Here is a 20636-nt window from a genome sequence, read left to right as displayed (position 1 = left end):
GGAGAAGCGCCGTCGTGCTGGGATCTCTGTGAGGACAGGTGGCAAAGGCCAACCGCCCAAAAGGGGACGGATGCTGTGCCAGGACCTACACCTTTCAGGTGTTTCACAGTGGGCGTTCTGTTTAAGGGAGGCAGTGGGCATCGAGTCCAGGAAGCCCTGCCTGCTAAGCATGCGTTCACTCTACCGCAGAGCTGCACTGCTCCCTCCGAAAACTGAGTTTCTGGACAGACGCCTGATCAAGACAAGAGAGGGACAGAAAACCCCCAGACGTGGACACTAACTTACCGAAGGTGTCAGTTGGGCCAGCTCCATCAACACAGCTCAACGTGTCATGCGCTGTTACTGGCCCTGGAGCAAGTCCAAACGTCTGGCTATCGGCTGCTGGCCTGCCAGCCTCTGGCTCGGGCGCCAACCCCTAGGAACACAAGAGGGCAATTAAACAAGAACCGAACGCCAGAAACCATCACACTCACGCACGGGGTCTTTCCCCCAGTTAGTCATGGGGACAACAAGTAGGCACGCCACCTCTCAGATCATAAGCCCTCTCCCCTGGGAGGACCTGCCGATACACATGAAAGGGGGGGGGGGCCCGTCTCTCGACTCTGCCACCGGGAGGGAGCCAGGAAGACGACCCGGCACGCAGAAGTCTGACCGCTCTCCAACCCAGGGCGGAGGCATAGGGCGAGCGGCACAAGGGACAGGAGAGCCCGTGGCAGGTCGCTAGGTCACGGGGCGCTGGGAAGCCCGCACTGGGTCTTCAGAGACACAACCCAGTGCACACAGGGGGAAGCGAGGGCGCTTCCGGGGAAGGGCAGCCTGGGCCAAAGGCTGAGGGGTCAAGCATCAGAGGAAGTCGCGAGGGAAACTACAGCACTGTTACTGGCGATGGGCTGGCAAAGGGCAAAAGCCCCTACATTCAAGGCCAGACATCCCCTGGTAACTTTCAGATCAGGATGGCCACAGGAAAAAAAGCCAAGATCAAACGACGACAGCAAAGCACCTGACTGCCACAGGGCTCTGTCCGCCTCCAGCGTCCCCTCACAAACGCTAACGGAGAAGAACTGGGCCACGCCACGTAGATACAGACACCCGTTTCACGGGGTGAGCCTCCAAAATTACTGCAGGTGCGTCGTGCAGTCACACGACGTGAAGCACCCGGTAACTGTAGTAGGTGTGCACTGGGATAAACCTTGTAAGCCCGCAGACCTTCCCGGGCAAATGCAAACTTGGGGACGCAGGCTCAAAGCACCCAGGCGTCCCCGCTGCAGCGTGCCCTGACGCTTACCTACCGAACGAAGGAGAAGAACAGTGACAAAGGGAGACGGTACCTCTTTATCAGGAAAGAAGTCGGCCTCGTCCGGTTCTCCGCTCTGGGGCACTGTCACGGGGCCTGTAAGGAGGAGTCACACGTACATTAATGGGGACACGAACCTCTGGGAACTTCAAACCCCCCTCCTCTCCTCACCTATCCCCAACTCATGCGTGTTTCAGGGCAACCAAGGGGCACAGAAGGAGGTCAGGGGGCTAAAGCACCTCCTGGAAGGAGAAGCGCCGTCGTGCTGGGATCTCTGTGAGGACAGGTGGCAAAGGCCAACCGCCCAAAAGGGGACGGATGCTGTGCCAGGACCTACACCTTTCAGGTGTTTCACAGTGGGCGTTCTGTTTAAGGGAGGCAGTGGGCATCGAGTCCAGGAAGCCCTGCCTGCTAAGCATGCGTTCACTCTACCGCAGAGCTGCACTGCTCCCTCCGAAAACTGAGTTTCTGGACAGACGCCTGATCAAGACAAGAGAGGGACAGAAAACCCCCAGACGTGGACACTAACTTACCGAAGGTGTCAGTTGGGCCAGCTCCATCAACACAGCTCAACGTGTCATGCGCTGTTACTGGCCCTGGAGCAAGTCCAAACGTCTGGCTATCGGCTGCTGGCCTGCCAGCCTCTGGCTCGGGCGCCAACCCCTAGGAACACAAGAGGGCAATTAAACAAGAACCGAACGCCAGAAACCATCACACTCACGCACGGGGTCTTTCCCCCAGTTAGTCATGGGGACAACAAGTAGGCACGCCACCTCTCAGATCATAAGCCCTCTCCCCTGGGAGGACCTGCCGATACACATGAAAGGGGGGGGGGGCCCGTCTCTCGACTCTGCCACCGGGAGGGAGCCAGGAAGACGACCCGGCACGCAGAAGTCTGACCGCTCTCCAACCCAGGGCGGAGGCATAGGGCGAGCGGCACAAGGGACAGGAGAGCCCGTGGCAGGTCGCTAGGTCACGGGGCGCTGGGAAGCCCGCACTGGGTCTTCAGAGACACAACCCAGTGCACACAGGGGGAAGCGAGGGCGCTTCCGGGGAAGGGCAGCCTGGGCCAAAGGCTGAGGGGTCAAGCATCAGAGGAAGTCGCGAGGGAAACTACAGCACTGTTACTGGCGATGGGCTGGCAAAGGGCAAAAGCCCCTACATTCAAGGCCAGACATCCCCTGGTAACTTTCAGATCAGGATGGCCACAGGAAAAAAAGCCAAGATCAAACGACGACAGCAAAGCACCTGACTGCCACAGGGCTCTGTCCGCCTCCAGCGTCCCCTCACAAACGCTAACGGAGAAGAACTGGGCCACGCCACGTAGATACAGACACCCGTTTCACGGGGTGAGCCTCCAAAATTACTGCAGGTGCGTCGTGCAGTCACACGACGTGAAGCACCCGGTAACTGTAGTAGGTGTGCACTGGGATAAACCTTGTAAGCCCGCAGACCTTCCCGGGCAAATGCAAACTTGGGGACGCAGGCTCAAAGCACCCAGGCGTCCCCGCTGCAGCGTGCCCTGACGCTTACCTACCGAACGAAGGAGAAGAACAGTGACAAAGGGAGACGGTACCTCTTTATCAGGAAAGAAGTCGGCCTCGTCCGGTTCTCCGCTCTGGGGCACTGTCACGGGGCCTGTAAGGAGGAGTCACACGTACATTAATGGGGACACGAACCTCTGGGAACTTCAAACCCCCCTCCTCTCCTCACCTATCCCCAACTCATGCGTGTTTCAGGGCAACCAAGGGGCACAGAAGGAGGTCAGGGGGCTAAAGCACCTCCTGGAAGGAGAAGCGCCGTCGTGCTGGGATCTCTGTGAGGACAGGTGGCAAAGGCCAACCGCCCAAAAGGGGACGGATGCTGTGCCAGGACCTACACCTTTCAGGTGTTTCACAGTGGGCGTTCTGTTTAAGGGAGGCAGTGGGCATCGAGTCCAGGAAGCCCTGCCTGCTAAGCATGCGTTCACTCTACCGCAGAGCTGCACTGCTCCCTCCGAAAACTGAGTTTCTGGACAGACGCCTGATCAAGACAAGAGAGGGACAGAAAACCCCCAGACGTGGACACTAACTTACCGAAGGTGTCAGTTGGGCCAGCTCCATCAACACAGCTCAACGTGTCATGCGCTGTTACTGGCCCTGGAGCAAGTCCAAACGTCTGGCTATCGGCTGCTGGCCTGCCAGCCTCTGGCTCGGGCGCCAACCCCTAGGAACACAAGAGGGCAATTAAACAAGAACCGAACGCCAGAAACCATCACACTCACGCACGGGGTCTTTCCCCCAGTTAGTCATGGGGACAACAAGTAGGCACGCCACCTCTCAGATCATAAGCCCTCTCCCCTGGGAGGACCTGCCGATACACATGAAAGGGGGGGGGGGCCCGTCTCTCGACTCTGCCACCGGGAGGGAGCCAGGAAGACGACCCGGCACGCAGAAGTCTGACCGCTCTCCAACCCAGGGCGGAGGCATAGGGCGAGCGGCACAAGGGACAGGAGAGCCCGTGGCAGGTCGCTAGGTCACGGGGCGCTGGGAAGCCCGCACTGGGTCTTCAGAGACACAACCCAGTGCACACAGGGGGAAGCGAGGGCGCTTCCGGGGAAGGGCAGCCTGGGCCAAAGGCTGAGGGGTCAAGCATCAGAGGAAGTCGCGAGGGAAACTACAGCACTGTTACTGGCGATGGGCTGGCAAAGGGCAAAAGCCCCTACATTCAAGGCCAGACATCCCCTGGTAACTTTCAGATCAGGATGGCCACAGGAAAAAAAGCCAAGATCAAACGACGACAGCAAAGCACCTGACTGCCACAGGGCTCTGTCCGCCTCCAGCGTCCCCTCACAAACGCTAACGGAGAAGAACTGGGCCACGCCACGTAGATACAGACACCCGTTTCACGGGGTGAGCCTCCAAAATTACTGCAGGTGCGTCGTGCAGTCACACGACGTGAAGCACCCGGTAACTGTAGTAGGTGTGCACTGGGATAAACCTTGTAAGCCCGCAGACCTTCCCGGGCAAATGCAAACTTGGGGACGCAGGCTCAAAGCACCCAGGCGTCCCCGCTGCAGCGTGCCCTGACGCTTACCTACCGAACGAAGGAGAAGAACAGTGACAAAGGGAGACGGTACCTCTTTATCAGGAAAGAAGTCGGCCTCGTCCGGTTCTCCGCTCTGGGGCACTGTCACGGGGCCTGTAAGAAGGAGTCACACGTACATTAATGGGGACACGAACCTCTGGGAACTTCAAACCCCCCTCCTCTCCTCACCTATCCCCAACTCATGCGTGTTTCAGGGCAACCAAGGGGCACAGAAGGAGGTCAGGGGGCTAAAGCACCTCCTGGAAGGAGAAGCGCCGTCGTGCTGGGATCTCTGTGAGGACAGGTGGCAAAGGCCAACCGCCCAAAAGGGGACGGATGCTGTGCCAGGACCTACACCTTTCAGGTGTTTCACAGTGGGCGTTCTGTTTAAGGGAGGCAGTGGGCATCGAGTCCAGGAAGCCCTGCCTGCTAAGCATGCGTTCACTCTACCGCAGAGCTGCACTGCTCCCTCCGAAAACTGAGTTTCTGGACAGACGCCTGATCAAGACAAGAGAGGGACAGAAAACCCCCAGACGTGGACACTAACTTACCGAAGGTGTCAGTTGGGCCAGCTCCATCAACACAGCTCAACGTGTCATGCGCTGTTACTGGCCCTGGAGCAAGTCCAAACGTCTGGCTATCGGCTGCTGGCCTGCCAGCCTCTGGCTCGGGCGCCAACCCCTAGGAACACAAGAGGGCAATTAAACAAGAACCGAACGCCAGAAACCATCACACTCACGCACGGGGTCTTTCCCCCAGTTAGTCATGGGGACAACAAGTAGGCACGCCACCTCTCAGATCATAAGCCCTCTCCCCTGGGAGGACCTGCCGATACACATGAAAGGGGGGGGGGGCCCTTCTCTCGACTCTGCCACCGGGAGGGAGCCAGGAAGACGACCCGGCACGCAGAAGTCTGACCGCTCTCCAACCCAGGGCGGAGGCATAGGGCGAGCGGCACAAGGGACAGGAGAGCCCGTGGCAGGTCGCTAGGTCACGGGGCGCTGGGAAGCCCGCACTGGGTCTTCAGAGACACAACCCAGTGCACACAGGGGGAAGCGAGGGCGCTTCCGGGGAAGGGCAGCCTGGGCCAAAGGCTGAGGGGTCAAGCATCAGAGGAAGTCGCGAGGGAAACTACAGCACTGTTACTGGCGATGGGCTGGCAAAGGGCAAAAGCCCCTACATTCAAGGCCAGACATCCCCTGGTAACTTTCAGATCAGGATGGCCACAGGAAAAAAAGCCAAGATCAAACGACGACAGCAAAGCACCTGACTGCCACAGGGCTCTGTCCGCCTCCAGCGTCCCCTCACAAACGCTAACGGAGAAGAACTGGGCCACGCCACGTAGATACAGACACCCGTTTCACGGGGTGAGCCTCCAAAATTACTGCAGGTGCGTCGTGCAGTCACACGACGTGAAGCACCCGGTAACTGTAGTAGGTGTGCACTGGGATAAACCTTGTAAGCCCGCAGACCTTCCCGGGCAAATGCAAACTTGGGGACGCAGGCTCAAAGCACCCAGGCGTCCCCGCTGCAGCGTGCCCTGACGCTTACCTACCGAACGAAGGAGAAGAACAGTGACAAAGGGAGACGGTACCTCTTTATCAGGAAAGAAGTCGGCCTCGTCCGGTTCTCCGCTCTGGGGCACTGTCACGGGGCCTGTAAGGAGGAGTCACACGTACATTAATGGGGACACGAACCTCTGGGAACTTCAAACCCCCCTCCTCTCCTCACCTATCCCCAACTCATGCGTGTTTCAGGGCAACCAAGGGGCACAGAAGGAGGTCAGGGGGCTAAAGCACCTCCTGGAAGGAGAAGCGCCGTCGTGCTGGGATCTCTGTGAGGACAGGTGGCAAAGGCCAACCGCCCAAAAGGGGACGGATGCTGTGCCAGGACCTACACCTTTCAGGTGTTTCACAGTGGGCGTTCTGTTTAAGGGAGGCAGTGGGCATCGAGTCCAGGAAGCCCTGCCTGCTAAGCATGCGTTCACTCTACCGCAGAGCTGCACTGCTCCCTCCGAAAACTGAGTTTCTGGACAGACGCCTGATCAAGACAAGAGAGGGACAGAAAACCCCCAGACGTGGACACTAACTTACCGAAGGTGTCAGTTGGGCCAGCTCCATCAACACAGCTCAACGTGTCATGCGCTGTTACTGGCCCTGGAGCAAGTCCAAACGTCTGGCTATCGGCTGCTGGCCTGCCAGCCTCTGGCTCGGGCGCCAACCCCTAGGAACACAAGAGGGCAATTAAACAAGAACCGAACGCCAGAAACCATCACACTCACGCACGGGGTCTTTCCCCCAGTTAGTCATGGGGACAACAAGTAGGCACGCCACCTCTCAGATCATAAGCCCTCTCCCCTGGGAGGACCTGCCGATACACATGAAAGGGGGGGGGGCCCGTCTCTCGACTCTGCCACCGGGAGGGAGCCAGGAAGACGACCCGGCACGCAGAAGTCTGACCGCTCTCCAACCCAGGGCGGAGGCATAGGGCGAGCGGCACAAGGGACAGGAGAGCCCGTGGCAGGTCGCTAGGTCACGGGGCGCTGGGAAGCCCGCACTGGGTCTTCAGAGACACAACCCAGTGCACACAGGGGGAAGCGAGGGCGCTTCCGGGGAAGGGCAGCCTGGGCCAAAGGCTGAGGGGTCAAGCATCAGAGGAAGTCGCGAGGGAAACTACAGCACTGTTACTGGCGATGGGCTGGCAAAGGGCAAAAGCCCCTACATTCAAGGCCAGACATCCCCTGGTAACTTTCAGATCAGGATGGCCACAGGAAAAAAAGCCAAGATCAAACGACGACAGCAAAGCACCTGACTGCCACAGGGCTCTGTCCGCCTCCAGCGTCCCCTCACAAACGCTAACGGAGAAGAACTGGGCCACGCCACGTAGATACAGACACCCGTTTCACGGGGTGAGCCTCCAAAATTACTGCAGGTGCGTCGTGCAGTCACACGACGTGAAGCACCCGGTAACTGTAGTAGGTGTGCACTGGGATAAACCTTGTAAGCCCGCAGACCTTCCCGGGCAAATGCAAACTTGGGGACGCAGGCTCAAAGCACCCAGGCGTCCCCGCTGCAGCGTGCCCTGACGCTTACCTACCGAACGAAGGAGAAGAACAGTGACAAAGGGAGACGGTACCTCTTTATCAGGAAAGAAGTCGGCCTCGTCCGGTTCTCCGCTCTGGGGCACTGTCACGGGGCCTGTAAGGAGGAGTCACACGTACATTAATGGGGACACGAACCTCTGGGAACTTCAAACCCCCCTCCTCTCCTCACCTATCCCCAACTCATGCGTGTTTCAGGGCAACCAAGGGGCACAGAAGGAGGTCAGGGGGCTAAAGCACCTCCTGGAAGGAGAAGCGCCGTCGTGCTGGGATCTCTGTGAGGACAGGTGGCAAAGGCCAACCGCCCAAAAGGGGACGGATGCTGTGCCAGGACCTACACCTTTCAGGTGTTTCACAGTGGGCGTTCTGTTTAAGGGAGGCAGTGGGCATCGAGTCCAGGAAGCCCTGCCTGCTAAGCATGCGTTCACTCTACCGCAGAGCTGCACTGCTCCCTCCGAAAACTGAGTTTCTGGACAGACGCCTGATCAAGACAAGAGAGGGACAGAAAACCCCCAGACGTGGACACTAACTTACCGAAGGTGTCAGTTGGGCCAGCTCCATCAACACAGCTCAACGTGTCATGCGCTGTTACTGGCCCTGGAGCAAGTCCAAACGTCTGGCTATCGGCTGCTGGCCTGCCAGCCTCTGGCTCGGGCGCCAACCCCTAGGAACACAAGAGGGCAATTAAACAAGAACCGAACGCCAGAAACCATCACACTCACGCACGGGGTCTTTCCCCCAGTTAGTCATGGGGACAACAAGTAGGCACGCCACCTCTCAGATCATAAGCCCTCTCCCCTGGGAGGACCTGCCGATACACATGAAAGGGGGGGGGGGCCCGTCTCTCGACTCTGCCACCGGGAGGGAGCCAGGAAGACGACCCGGCACGCAGAAGTCTGACCGCTCTCCAACCCAGGGCGGAGGCATAGGGCGAGCGGCACAAGGGACAGGAGAGCCCGTGGCAGGTCGCTAGGTCACGGGGCGCTGGGAAGCCCGCACTGGGTCTTCAGAGACACAACCCAGTGCACACAGGGGGAAGCGAGGGCGCTTCCGGGGAAGGGCAGCCTGGGCCAAAGGCTGAGGGGTCAAGCATCAGAGGAAGTCGCGAGGGAAACTACAGCACTGTTACTGGCGATGGGCTGGCAAAGGGCAAAAGCCCCTACATTCAAGGCCAGACATCCCCTGGTAACTTTCAGATCAGGATGGCCACAGGAAAAAAAGCCAAGATCAAACGACGACAGCAAAGCACCTGACTGCCACAGGGCTCTGTCCGCCTCCAGCGTCCCCTCACAAACGCTAACGGAGAAGAACTGGGCCACGCCACGTAGATACAGACACCCGTTTCACGGGGTGAGCCTCCAAAATTACTGCAGGTGCGTCGTGCAGTCACACGACGTGAAGCACCCGGTAACTGTAGTAGGTGTGCACTGGGATAAACCTTGTAAGCCCGCAGACCTTCCCGGGCAAATGCAAACTTGGGGACGCAGGCTCAAAGCACCCAGGCGTCCCCGCTGCAGCGTGCCCTGACGCTTACCTACCGAACGAAGGAGAAGAACAGTGACAAAGGGAGACGGTACCTCTTTATCAGGAAAGAAGTCGGCCTCGTCCGGTTCTCCGCTCTGGGGCACTGTCACGGGGCCTGTAAGGAGGAGTCACACGTACATTAATGGGGACACGAACCTCTGGGAACTTCAAACCCCCCTCCTCTCCTCACCTATCCCCAACTCATGCGTGTTTCAGGGCAACCAAGGGGCACAGAAGGAGGTCAGGGGGCTAAAGCACCTCCTGGAAGGAGAAGCGCCGTCGTGCTGGGATCTCTGTGAGGACAGGTGGCAAAGGCCAACCGCCCAAAAGGGGACGGATGCTGTGCCAGGACCTACACCTTTCAGGTGTTTCACAGTGGGCGTTCTGTTTAAGGGAGGCAGTGGGCATCGAGTCCAGGAAGCCCTGCCTGCTAAGCATGCGTTCACTCTACCGCAGAGCTGCACTGCTCCCTCCGAAAACTGAGTTTCTGGACAGACGCCTGATCAAGACAAGAGAGGGACAGAAAACCCCCAGACGTGGACACTAACTTACCGAAGGTGTCAGTTGGGCCAGCTCCATCAACACAGCTCAACGTGTCATGCGCTGTTACTGGCCCTGGAGCAAGTCCAAACGTCTGGCTATCGGCTGCTGGCCTGCCAGCCTCTGGCTCGGGCGCCAACCCCTAGGAACACAAGAGGGCAATTAAACAAGAACCGAACGCCAGAAACCATCACACTCACGCACGGGGTCTTTCCCCCAGTTAGTCATGGGGACAACAAGTAGGCACGCCACCTCTCAGATCATAAGCCCTCTCCCCTGGGAGGACCTGCCGATACACATGAAAGGGGGGGGGGGGCCCGTCTCTCGACTCTGCCACCGGGAGGGAGCCAGGAAGACGACCCGGCACGCAGAAGTCTGACCGCTCTCCAACCCAGGGCGGAGGCATAGGGCGAGCGGCACAAGGGACAGGAGAGCCCGTGGCAGGTCGCTAGGTCACGGGGCGCTGGGAAGCCCGCACTGGGTCTTCAGAGACACAACCCAGTGCACACAGGGGGAAGCGAGGGCGCTTCCGGGGAAGGGCAGCCTGGGCCAAAGGCTGAGGGGTCAAGCATCAGAGGAAGTCGCGAGGGAAACTACAGCACTGTTACTGGCGATGGGCTGGCAAAGGGCAAAAGCCCCTACATTCAAGGCCAGACATCCCCTGGTAACTTTCAGATCAGGATGGCCACAGGAAAAAAAGCCAAGATCAAACGACGACAGCAAAGCACCTGACTGCCACAGGGCTCTGTCCGCCTCCAGCGTCCCCTCACAAACGCTAACGGAGAAGAACTGGGCCACGCCACGTAGATACAGACACCCGTTTCACGGGGTGAGCCTCCAAAATTACTGCAGGTGCGTCGTGCAGTCACACGACGTGAAGCACCCGGTAACTGTAGTAGGTGTGCACTGGGATAAACCTTGTAAGCCCGCAGACCTTCCCGGGCAAATGCAAACTTGGGGACGCAGGCTCAAAGCACCCAGGCGTCCCCGCTGCAGCGTGCCCTGACGCTTACCTACCGAACGAAGGAGAAGAACAGTGACAAAGGGAGACGGTACCTCTTTATCAGGAAAGAAGTCGGCCTCGTCCGGTTCTCCGCTCTGGGGCACTGTCACGGGGCCTGTAAGGAGGAGTCACACGTACATTAATGGGGACACGAACCTCTGGGAACTTCAAACCCCCCTCCTCTCCTCACCTATCCCCAACTCATGCGTGTTTCAGGGCAACCAAGGGGCACAGAAGGAGGTCAGGGGGCTAAAGCACCTCCTGGAAGGAGAAGCGCCGTCGTGCTGGGATCTCTGTGAGGACAGGTGGCAAAGGCCAACCGCCCAAAAGGGGACGGATGCTGTGCCAGGACCTACACCTTTCAGGTGTTTCACAGTGGGCGTTCTGTTTAAGGGAGGCAGTGGGCATCGAGTCCAGGAAGCCCTGCCTGCTAAGCATGCGTTCACTCTACCGCAGAGCTGCACTGCTCCCTCCGAAAACTGAGTTTCTGGACAGACGCCTGATCAAGACAAGAGAGGGACAGAAAACCCCCAGACGTGGACACTAACTTACCGAAGGTGTCAGTTGGGCCAGCTCCATCAACACAGCTCAACGTGTCATGCGCTGTTACTGGCCCTGGAGCAAGTCCAAACGTCTGGCTATCGGCTGCTGGCCTGCCAGCCTCTGGCTCGGGCGCCAACCCCTAGGAACACAAGAGGGCAATTAAACAAGAACCGAACGCCAGAAACCATCACACTCACGCACGGGGTCTTTCCCCCAGTTAGTCATGGGGACAACAAGTAGGCACGCCACCTCTCAGATCATAAGCCCTCTCCCCTGGGAGGACCTGCCGATACACATGAAAGGGGGGGGGGCCCTTCTCTCGACTCTGCCACCGGGAGGGAGCCAGGAAGACGACCCGGCACGCAGAAGTCTGACCGCTCTCCAACCCAGGGCGGAGGCATAGGGCGAGCGGCACAAGGGACAGGAGAGCCCGTGGCAGGTCGCTAGGTCACGGGGCGCTGGGAAGCCCGCACTGGGTCTTCAGAGACACAACCCAGTGCACACAGGGGGAAGCGAGGGCGCTTCCGGGGAAGGGCAGCCTGGGCCAAAGGCTGAGGGGTCAAGCATCAGAGGAAGTCGCGAGGGAAACTACAGCACTGTTACTGGCGATGGGCTGGCAAAGGGCAAAAGCCCCTACATTCAAGGCCAGACATCCCCTGGTAACTTTCAGATCAGGATGGCCACAGGAAAAAAAGCCAAGATCAAACGACGACAGCAAAGCACCTGACTGCCACAGGGCTCTGTCCGCCTCCAGCGTCCCCTCACAAACGCTAACGGAGAAGAACTGGGCCACGCCACGTAGATACAGACACCCGTTTCACGGGGTGAGCCTCCAAAATTACTGCAGGTGCGTCGTGCAGTCACACGACGTGAAGCACCCGGTAACTGTAGTAGGTGTGCACTGGGATAAACCTTGTAAGCCCGCAGACCTTCCCGGGCAAATGCAAACTTGGGGACGCAGGCTCAAAGCACCCAGGCGTCCCCGCTGCAGCGTGCCCTGACGCTTACCTACCGAACGAAGGAGAAGAACAGTGACAAAGGGAGACGGTACCTCTTTATCAGGAAAGAAGTCGGCCTCGTCCGGTTCTCCGCTCTGGGGCACTGTCACGGGGCCTGTAAGGAGGAGTCACACGTACATTAATGGGGACACGAACCTCTGGGAACTTCAAACCCCCCTCCTCTCCTCACCTATCCCCAACTCATGCGTGTTTCAGGGCAACCAAGGGGCACAGAAGGAGGTCAGGGGGCTAAAGCACCTCCTGGAAGGAGAAGCGCCGTCGTGCTGGGATCTCTGTGAGGACAGGTGGCAAAGGCCAACCGCCCAAAAGGGGACGGATGCTGTGCCAGGACCTACACCTTTCAGGTGTTTCACAGTGGGCGTTCTGTTTAAGGGAGGCAGTGGGCATCGAGTCCAGGAAGCCCTGCCTGCTAAGCATGCGTTCACTCTACCGCAGAGCTGCACTGCTCCCTCCGAAAACTGAGTTTCTGGACAGACGCCTGATCAAGACAAGAGAGGGACAGAAAACCCCCAGACGTGGACACTAACTTACCGAAGGTGTCAGTTGGGCCAGCTCCATCAACACAGCTCAACGTGTCATGCGCTGTTACTGGCCCTGGAGCAAGTCCAAACGTCTGGCTATCGGCTGCTGGCCTGCCAGCCTCTGGCTCGGGCGCCAACCCCTAGGAACACAAGAGGGCAATTAAACAAGAACCGAACGCCAGAAACCATCACACTCACGCACGGGGTCTTTCCCCCAGTTAGTCATGGGGACAACAAGTAGGCACGCCACCTCTCAGATCATAAGCCCTCTCCCCTGGGAGGACCTGCCGATACACATGAAAGGGGGGGGGGGCCCGTCTCTCGACTCTGCCACCGGGAGGGAGCCAGGAAGACGACCCGGCACGCAGAAGTCTGACCGCTCTCCAACCCAGGGCGGAGGCATAGGGCGAGCGGCACAAGGGACAGGAGAGCCCGTGGCAGGTCGCTAGGTCACGGGGCGCTGGGAAGCCCGCACTGGGTCTTCAGAGACACAACCCAGTGCACACAGGGGGAAGCGAGGGCGCTTCCGGGGAAGGGCAGCCTGGGCCAAAGGCTGAGGGGTCAAGCATCAGAGGAAGTCGCGAGGGAAACTACAGCACTGTTACTGGCGATGGGCTGGCAAAGGGCAAAAGCCCCTACATTCAAGGCCAGACATCCCCTGGTAACTTTCAGATCAGGATGGCCACAGGAAAAAAAGCCAAGATCAAACGACGACAGCAAAGCACCTGACTGCCACAGGGCTCTGTCCGCCTCCAGCGTCCCCTCACAAACGCTAACGGAGAAGAACTGGGCCACGCCACGTAGATACAGACACCCGTTTCACGGGGTGAGCCTCCAAAATTACTGCAGGTGCGTCGTGCAGTCACACGACGTGAAGCACCCGGTAACTGTAGTAGGTGTGCACTGGGATAAACCTTGTAAGCCCGCAGACCTTCCCGGGCAAATGCAAACTTGGGGACGCAGGCTCAAAGCACCCAGGCGTCCCCGCTGCAGCGTGCCCTGACGCTTACCTACCGAACGAAGGAGAAGAACAGTGACAAAGGGAGACGGTACCTCTTTATCAGGAAAGAAGTCGGCCTCGTCCGGTTCTCCGCTCTGGGGCACTGTCACGGGGCCTGTAAGAAGGAGTCACACGTACATTAATGGGGACACGAACCTCTGGGAACTTCAAACCCCCCTCCTCTCCTCACCTATCCCCAACTCATGCGTGTTTCAGGGCAACCAAGGGGCACAGAAGGAGGTCAGGGGGCTAAAGCACCTCCTGGAAGGAGAAGCGCCGTCGTGCTGGGATCTCTGTGAGGACAGGTGGCAAAGGCCAACCGCCCAAAAGGGGACGGATGCTGTGCCAGGACCTACACCTTTCAGGTGTTTCACAGTGGGCGTTCTGTTTAAGGGAGGCAGTGGGCATCGAGTCCAGGAAGCCCTGCCTGCTAAGCATGCGTTCACTCTACCGCAGAGCTGCACTGCTCCCTCCGAAAACTGAGTTTCTGGACAGACGCCTGATCAAGACAAGAGAGGGACAGAAAACCCCCAGACGTGGACACTAACTTACCGAAGGTGTCAGTTGGGCCAGCTCCATCAACACAGCTCAACGTGTCATGCGCTGTTACTGGCCCTGGAGCAAGTCCAAACGTCTGGCTATCGGCTGCTGGCCTGCCAGCCTCTGGCTCGGGCGCCAACCCCTAGGAACACAAGAGGGCAATTAAACAAGAACCGAACGCCAGAAACCATCACACTCACGCACGGGGTCTTTCCCCCAGTTAGTCATGGGGACAACAAGTAGGCACGCCACCTCTCAGATCATAAGCCCTCTCCCCTGGGAGGACCTGCCGATACACATGAAAGGGGGGGGGGGGCCCTTCTCTCGACTCTGCCACCGGGAGGGAGCCAGGAAGACGACCCGGCACGCAGAAGTCTGACCGCTCTCCAACCCAGGGCGGAGGCATAGGGCGAGCGGCACAAGGGACAGGAGAGCCCGTGGCAGGTCGCTAGGTCACGGGGCGCTGGGAAGCCCGCACTGGGTCTTCAGAGACACAACCCAGTGCACACAGGGGGAAGCGAGGGCGCTTCCGGGGAAGGGCAGCCTGGGCCAAAGGCTGAGGGGTCAAGCATCAGAGGAAGTCGCGAGGGAAACTACAGCACTGTTACTGGCGATGGGCTGGCAAAGGGCAAAAGCCCCTACATTCAAGGCCAGACATCCCCTGGTAACTTTCAGATCAGGATGGCCACAGGAAAAAAAGCCAAGATCAAACGACGACAGCAAAGCACCTGACTGCCACAGGGCTCTGTCCGCCTCCAGCGTCCCCTCACAAACGCTAACGGAGAAGAACTGGGCCACGCCACGTAGATACAGACACCCGTTTCACGGGGTGAGCCTCCAAAATTACTGCAGGTGCGTCGTGCAGTCACACGACGTGAAGCACCCGGTAACTGTAGTAGGTGTGCACTGGGATAAACCTTGTAAGCCCGCAGACCTTCCCGGGCAAATGCAAACTTGGGGACGCAGGCTCAAAGCACCCAGGCGTCCCCGCTGCAGCGTGCCCTGACGCTTACCTACCGAACGAAGGAGAAGAACAGTGACAAAGGGAGACGGTACCTCTTTATCAGGAAAGAAGTCGGCCTCGTCCGGTTCTCCGCTCTGGGGCACTGTCACGGGGCCTGTAAGGAGGAGTCACACGTACATTAATGGGGACACGAACCTCTGGGAACTTCAAACCCCCCTCCTCTCCTCACCTATCCCCAACTCATGCGTGTTTCAGGGCAACCAAGGGGCACAGAAGGAGGTCAGGGGGCTAAAGCACCTCCTGGAAGGAGAAGCGCCGTCGTGCTGGGATCTCTGTGAGGACAGGTGGCAAAGGCCAACCGCCCAAAAGGGGACGGATGCTGTGCCAGGACCTACACCTTTCAGGTGTTTCACAGTGGGCGTTCTGTTTAAGGGAGGCAGTGGGCATCGAGTCCAGGAAGCCCTGCCTGCTAAGCATGCGTTCACTCTACCGCAGAGCTGCACTGCTCCCTCCGAAAACTGAGTTTCTGGACAGACGCCTGATCAAGACAAGAGAGGGACAGAAAACCCCCAGACGTGGACACTAACTTACCGAAGGTGTCAGTTGGGCCAGCTCCATCAACACAGCTCAACGTGTCATGCGCTGTTACTGGCCCTGGAGCAAGTCCAAACGTCTGGCTATCGGCTGCTGGCCTGCCAGCCTCTGGCTCGGGCGCCAACCCCTAGGAACACAAGAGGGCAATTAAACAAGAACCGAACGCCAGAAACCATCACACTCACGCACGGGGTCTTTCCCCCAGTTAGTCATGGGGACAACAAGTAGGCACGCCACCTCTCAGATCATAAGCCCTCTCCCCTGGGAGGACCTGCCGATACACATGAAAGGGGGGGGGGGCCCGTCTCTCGACTCTGCCACCGGGAGGGAGCCAGGAAGACGACCCGGCACGCAGAAGTCTGACCGCTCTCCAACCCAGGGCGGAGGCATAGGGCGAGCGGCACAAGGGACAGGAGAGCCCGTGGCAGGTCGCTAGGTCACGGGGCGCTGGGAAGCCCGCACTGGGTCTTCAGAGACACAACCCAGTGCACACAGGGGGAAGCGAGGGCGCTTCCGGGGAAGGGCAGCCTGGGCCAAAGGCTGAGGGGTCAAGCATCAGAGGAAGTCGCGAGGGAAACTACAGCACTGTTACTGGCGATGGGCTGGCAAAGGGCAAAAGCCCCTACATTCAAGGCCAGACATCCCCTGGTAACTTTCAGATCAGGATGGCCACAGGAAAAAAAGCCAAGATCAAACGACGACAGCAAAGCACCTGACTGCCACAGGGCTCTGTCCGCCTCCAGCGTCCCCTCACAAACGCTAACGGAGAAGAACTGGGCCACGCCACGTAGATACAGACACCCGTTTCACGGGGTGAGCCTCCAAAATTACTGCAGGTGCGTCGTGCAGTCACACGACGTGAAGCACCCGGTAACTGTAGTAGGTGTGCACTGGGATAAACCTTGTAAGCCCGCAGACCTTCCCGGGCAAATGCAAACTTGGGGACGCAGGCTCAAAGCACCCAGGCGTCCCCGCTGCAGCGTGCCCTGACGCTTACCTACCGAACGAAGGAGAAGAACAGTGACAAAGGGAGACGGTACCTCTTTATCAGGAAAGAAGTCGGCCTCGTCCGGTTCTCCGCTCTGGGGCACTGTCACGGGGCCTGTAAGGAGGAGTCACACGTACATTAATGGGGACACGAACCTCTGGGAACTTCAAACCCCCCTCCTCTCCTCACCTATCCCCAACTCATGCGTGTTTCAGGGCAACCAAGGGGCACAGGAGGTCAGGGGGCTAAAGCACCTCCTGGAAGGAGAAGCGCCGTCGTGCTGGGATCTCTGTGAGGACAGGTGGCAAAGGCCAACCGCCCAAAAGGGGACGGATGCTGTGCCAGGACCTACACCTTTCAGGTGTTTCACAGTGGGCGTTCTGTTTAAGGGAGGCAGTGGGCATCGAGTCCAGGAAGCCCTGCCTGCTAAGCATGCGTTCACTCTACCGCAGAGCTGCACTGCTCCCTCCGAAAACTGAGTTTCTGGACAGACGCCTGATCAAGACAAGAGAGGGACAGAAAACCCCCAGACGTGGACACTAACTTACCGAAGGTGTCAGTTGGGCCAGCTCCATCAACACAGCTCAACGTGTCATGCGCTGTTACTGGCCCTGGAGCAAGTCCAAACGTCTGGCTATCGGCTGCTGGCCTGCCAGCCTCTGGCTCGGGCGCCAACCCCTAGGAACACAAGAGGGCAATTAAACAAGAACCGAACGCCAGAAACCATCACACTCACGCACGGGGTCTTTCCCCCAGTTAGTCATGGGGACAACAAGTAGGCACGCCACCTCTCAGATCATAAGCCCTCTCCCCTGGGAGGACCTGCCGATACACATGAAAGGGGGGGGGGGGCCCGTCTCTCGACTCTGCCACCGGGAGGGAGCCAGGAAGACGACCCGGCACGCAGAAGTCTGACCGCTCTCCAACCCAGGGCGGAGGCATAGGGCGAGCGGCACAAGGGACAGGAGAGCCCGTGGCAGGTCGCTAGGTCACGGGGCGCTGGGAAGCCCGCACTGGGTCTTCAGAGACACAACCCAGTGCACACAGGGGGAAGCGAGGGCGCTTCCGGGGAAGGGCAGCCTGGGCCAAAGGCTGAGGGGTCAAGCATCAGAGGAAGTCGCGAGGGAAACTACAGCACTGTTACTGGCGATGGGCTGGCAAAGGGCAAAAGCCCCTACATTCAAGGCCAGACATCCCCTGGTAACTTTCAGATCAGGATGGCCACAGGAAAAAAAGCCAAGATCAAACGACGACAGCAAAGCACCTGACTGCCACAGGGCTCTGTCCGCCTCCAGCGTCCCCTCACAAACGCTAACGGAGAAGAACTGGGCCACGCCACGTAGATACAGACACCCGTTTCACGGGGTGAGCCTCCAAAATTACTGCAGGTGCGTCGTGCAGTCACACGACGTGAAGCACCCGGTAACTGTAGTAGGTGTGCACTGGGATAAACCTTGTAAGCCCGCAGACCTTCCCGGGCAAATGCAAACTTGGGGACGCAGGCTCAAAGCACCCAGGCGTCCCCGCTGCAGCGTGCCCTGACGCTTACCTACCGAACGAAGGAGAAGAACAGTGACAAAGGGAGACGGTACCTCTTTATCAGGAAAGAAGTCGGCCTCGTCCGGTTCTCCGCTCTGGGGCACTGTCACGGGGCCTGTAAGGAGGAGTCACACGTACATTAATGGGGACACGAACCTCTGGGAACTTCAAACCCCCCTCCTCTCCTCACCTATCCCCAACTCATGCGTGTTTCAGGGCAACCAAGGGGCACAGAAGGAGGTCAGGGGGCTAAAGCACCTCCTGGAAGGAGAAGCGCCGTCGTGCTGGGATCTCTGTGAGGACAGGTGGCAAAGGCCAACCGCCCAAAAGGGGACGGATGCTGTGCCAGGACCTACACCTTTCAGGTGTTTCACAGTGGGCGTTCTGTTTAAGGGAGGCAGTGGGCATCGAGTCCAGGAAGCCCTGCCTGCTAAGCATGCGTTCACTCTACCGCAGAGCTGCACTGCTCCCTCCGAAAACTGAGTTTCTGGACAGACGCCTGATCAAGACAAGAGAGGGACAGAAAACCCCCAGACGTGGACACTAACTTACCGAAGGTGTCAGTTGGGCCAGCTCCATCAACACAGCTCAACGTGTCATGCGCTGTTACTGGCCCTGGAGCAAGTCCAAACGTCTGGCTATCGGCTGCTGGCCTGCCAGCCTCTGGCTCGGGCGCCAACCCCTAGGAACACAAGAGGGCAATTAAACAAGAACCGAACGCCAGAAACCATCACACTCACGCACGGGGTCTTTCCCCCAGTTAGTCATGGGGACAACAAGTAGGCACGCCACCTCTCAGATCATAAGCCCTCTCCCCTGGGAGGACCTGCCGATACACATGAAAGGGGGGGGGGGGCCCTTCTCTCGACTCTGCCACCGGGAGGGAGCCAGGAAGACGACCCGGCACGCAGAAGTCTGACCGCTCTCCAACCCAGGGCGGAGGCATAGGGCGAGCGGCACAAGGGACAGGAGAGCCCGTGGCAGGTCGCTAGGTCACGGGGCGCTGGGAAGCCCGCACTGGGTCTTCAGAGACACAACCCAGTGCACACAGGGGGAAGCGAGGGCGCTTCCGGGGAAGGGCAGCCTGGGCCAAAGGCTGAGGGGTCAAGCATCAGAGGAAGTCGCGAGGGAAACTACAGCACTGTTACTGGCGATGGGCTGGCAAAGGGCAAAAGCCCCTACATTCAAGGCCAGACATCCCCTGGTAACTTTCAGATCAGGATGGCCACAGGAAAAAAAGCCAAGATCAAACGACGACAGCAAAGCACCTGACTGCCACAGGGCTCTGTCCGCCTCCAGCGTCCCCTCACAAACGCTAACGGAGAAGAACTGGGCCACGCCACGTAGATACAGACACCCGTTTCACGGGGTGAGCCTCCAAAATTACTGCAGGTGCGTCGTGCAGTCACACGACGTGAAGCACCCGGTAACTGTAGTAGGTGTGCACTGGGATAAACCTTGTAAGCCCGCAGACCTTCCCGGGCAAATGCAAACTTGGGGACGCAGGCTCAAAGCACCCAGGCGTCCCCGCTGCAGCGTGCCCTGACGCTTACCTACCGAACGAAGGAGAAGAACAGTGACAAAGGGAGACGGTACCTCTTTATCAGGAAAGAAGTCGGCCTCGTCCGGTTCTCCGCTCTGGGGCACTGTCACGGGGCCTGTAAGGAGGAGTCACACGTACATTAATGGGGACACGAACCTCTGGGAACTTCAAACCCCCCTCCTCTCCTCACCTATCCCCAACTCATGCGTGTTTCAGGGCAACCAAGGGGCACAGAAGGAGGTCAGGGGGCTAAAGCACCTCCTGGAAGGAGAAGCGCCGTCGTGCTGGGATCTCTGTGAGGACAGGTGGCAAAGGCCAACCGCCCAAAAGGGGACGGATGCTGTGCCAGGACCTACACCTTTCAGGTGTTTCACAGTGGGCGTTCTGTTTAAGGGAGGCAGTGGGCATCGAGTCCAGGAAGCCCTGCCTGCTAAGCATGCGTTCACTCTACCGCAGAGCTGCACTGCTCCCTCCGAAAACTGAGTTTCTGGACAGACGCCTGATCAAGACAAGAGAGGGACAGAAAACCCCCAGACGTGGACACTAACTTACCGAAGGTGTCAGTTGGGCCAGCTCCATCAACACAGCTCAACGTGTCATGCGCTGTTACTGGCCCTGGAGCAAGTCCAAACGTCTGGCTATCGGCTGCTGGCCTGCCAGCCTCTGGCTCGGGCGCCAACCCCTAGGAACACAAGAGGGCAATTAAACAAGAACCGAACGCCAGAAACCATCACACTCACGCACGGGGTCTTTCCCCCAGTTAGTCATGGGGACAACAAGTAGGCACGCCACCTCTCAGATCATAAGCCCTCTCCCCTGGGAGGACCTGCCGATACACATGAAAGGGGGGGGGGGCCC

At 58.8% G+C, this 20636-nt stretch overlaps 1 protein-coding gene across 1 annotated transcript in view; it reads right to left on the bottom strand.

Annotated features, from left to right (window-relative positions):
- LOC140685996 (uncharacterized) overlaps positions 1 to 20636 on the bottom strand; it is a 168148-nt gene that overhangs the window by 38703 nt on the left and 108809 nt on the right. Inside the window, exons 22-48 of the mRNA XM_072938384.1 lie at positions 20331 to 20460; positions 19832 to 19893; positions 18788 to 18917; positions 18289 to 18350; positions 17245 to 17374; positions 16749 to 16810; positions 15706 to 15835; positions 15207 to 15268; positions 14163 to 14292; positions 13664 to 13725; positions 12621 to 12750; positions 12122 to 12183; positions 11080 to 11209; positions 10581 to 10642; positions 9537 to 9666; positions 9038 to 9099; positions 7995 to 8124; positions 7496 to 7557; positions 6454 to 6583; positions 5955 to 6016; positions 4912 to 5041; positions 4413 to 4474; positions 3370 to 3499; positions 2871 to 2932; positions 1828 to 1957; positions 1329 to 1390; positions 286 to 415 (exon numbers count right to left, since the gene is read on the bottom strand). Of these exons, the coding sequence (XP_072794485.1) occupies positions 286 to 415; positions 1329 to 1390; positions 1828 to 1957; positions 2871 to 2932; positions 3370 to 3499; positions 4413 to 4474; positions 4912 to 5041; positions 5955 to 6016; positions 6454 to 6583; positions 7496 to 7557; positions 7995 to 8124; positions 9038 to 9099; positions 9537 to 9666; positions 10581 to 10642; positions 11080 to 11209; positions 12122 to 12183; positions 12621 to 12750; positions 13664 to 13725; positions 14163 to 14292; positions 15207 to 15268; positions 15706 to 15835; positions 16749 to 16810; positions 17245 to 17374; positions 18289 to 18350; positions 18788 to 18917; positions 19832 to 19893; positions 20331 to 20460 (2626 nt within the window). The remainder of the gene's footprint in view (positions 1 to 285; positions 416 to 1328; positions 1391 to 1827; positions 1958 to 2870; positions 2933 to 3369; positions 3500 to 4412; positions 4475 to 4911; positions 5042 to 5954; positions 6017 to 6453; positions 6584 to 7495; positions 7558 to 7994; positions 8125 to 9037; positions 9100 to 9536; positions 9667 to 10580; positions 10643 to 11079; positions 11210 to 12121; positions 12184 to 12620; positions 12751 to 13663; positions 13726 to 14162; positions 14293 to 15206; positions 15269 to 15705; positions 15836 to 16748; positions 16811 to 17244; positions 17375 to 18288; positions 18351 to 18787; positions 18918 to 19831; positions 19894 to 20330; positions 20461 to 20636) is intronic.

This window comes from Vicugna pacos, chromosome 15, assembly GCF_048564905.1.
Source record: "Vicugna pacos chromosome 15, VicPac4, whole genome shotgun sequence".
Classification (NCBI taxonomy): Eukaryota; Metazoa; Chordata; class Mammalia; order Artiodactyla; family Camelidae; genus Vicugna; species Vicugna pacos.
This window is presented reverse-complemented; position numbering and strand designations above follow the sequence as displayed.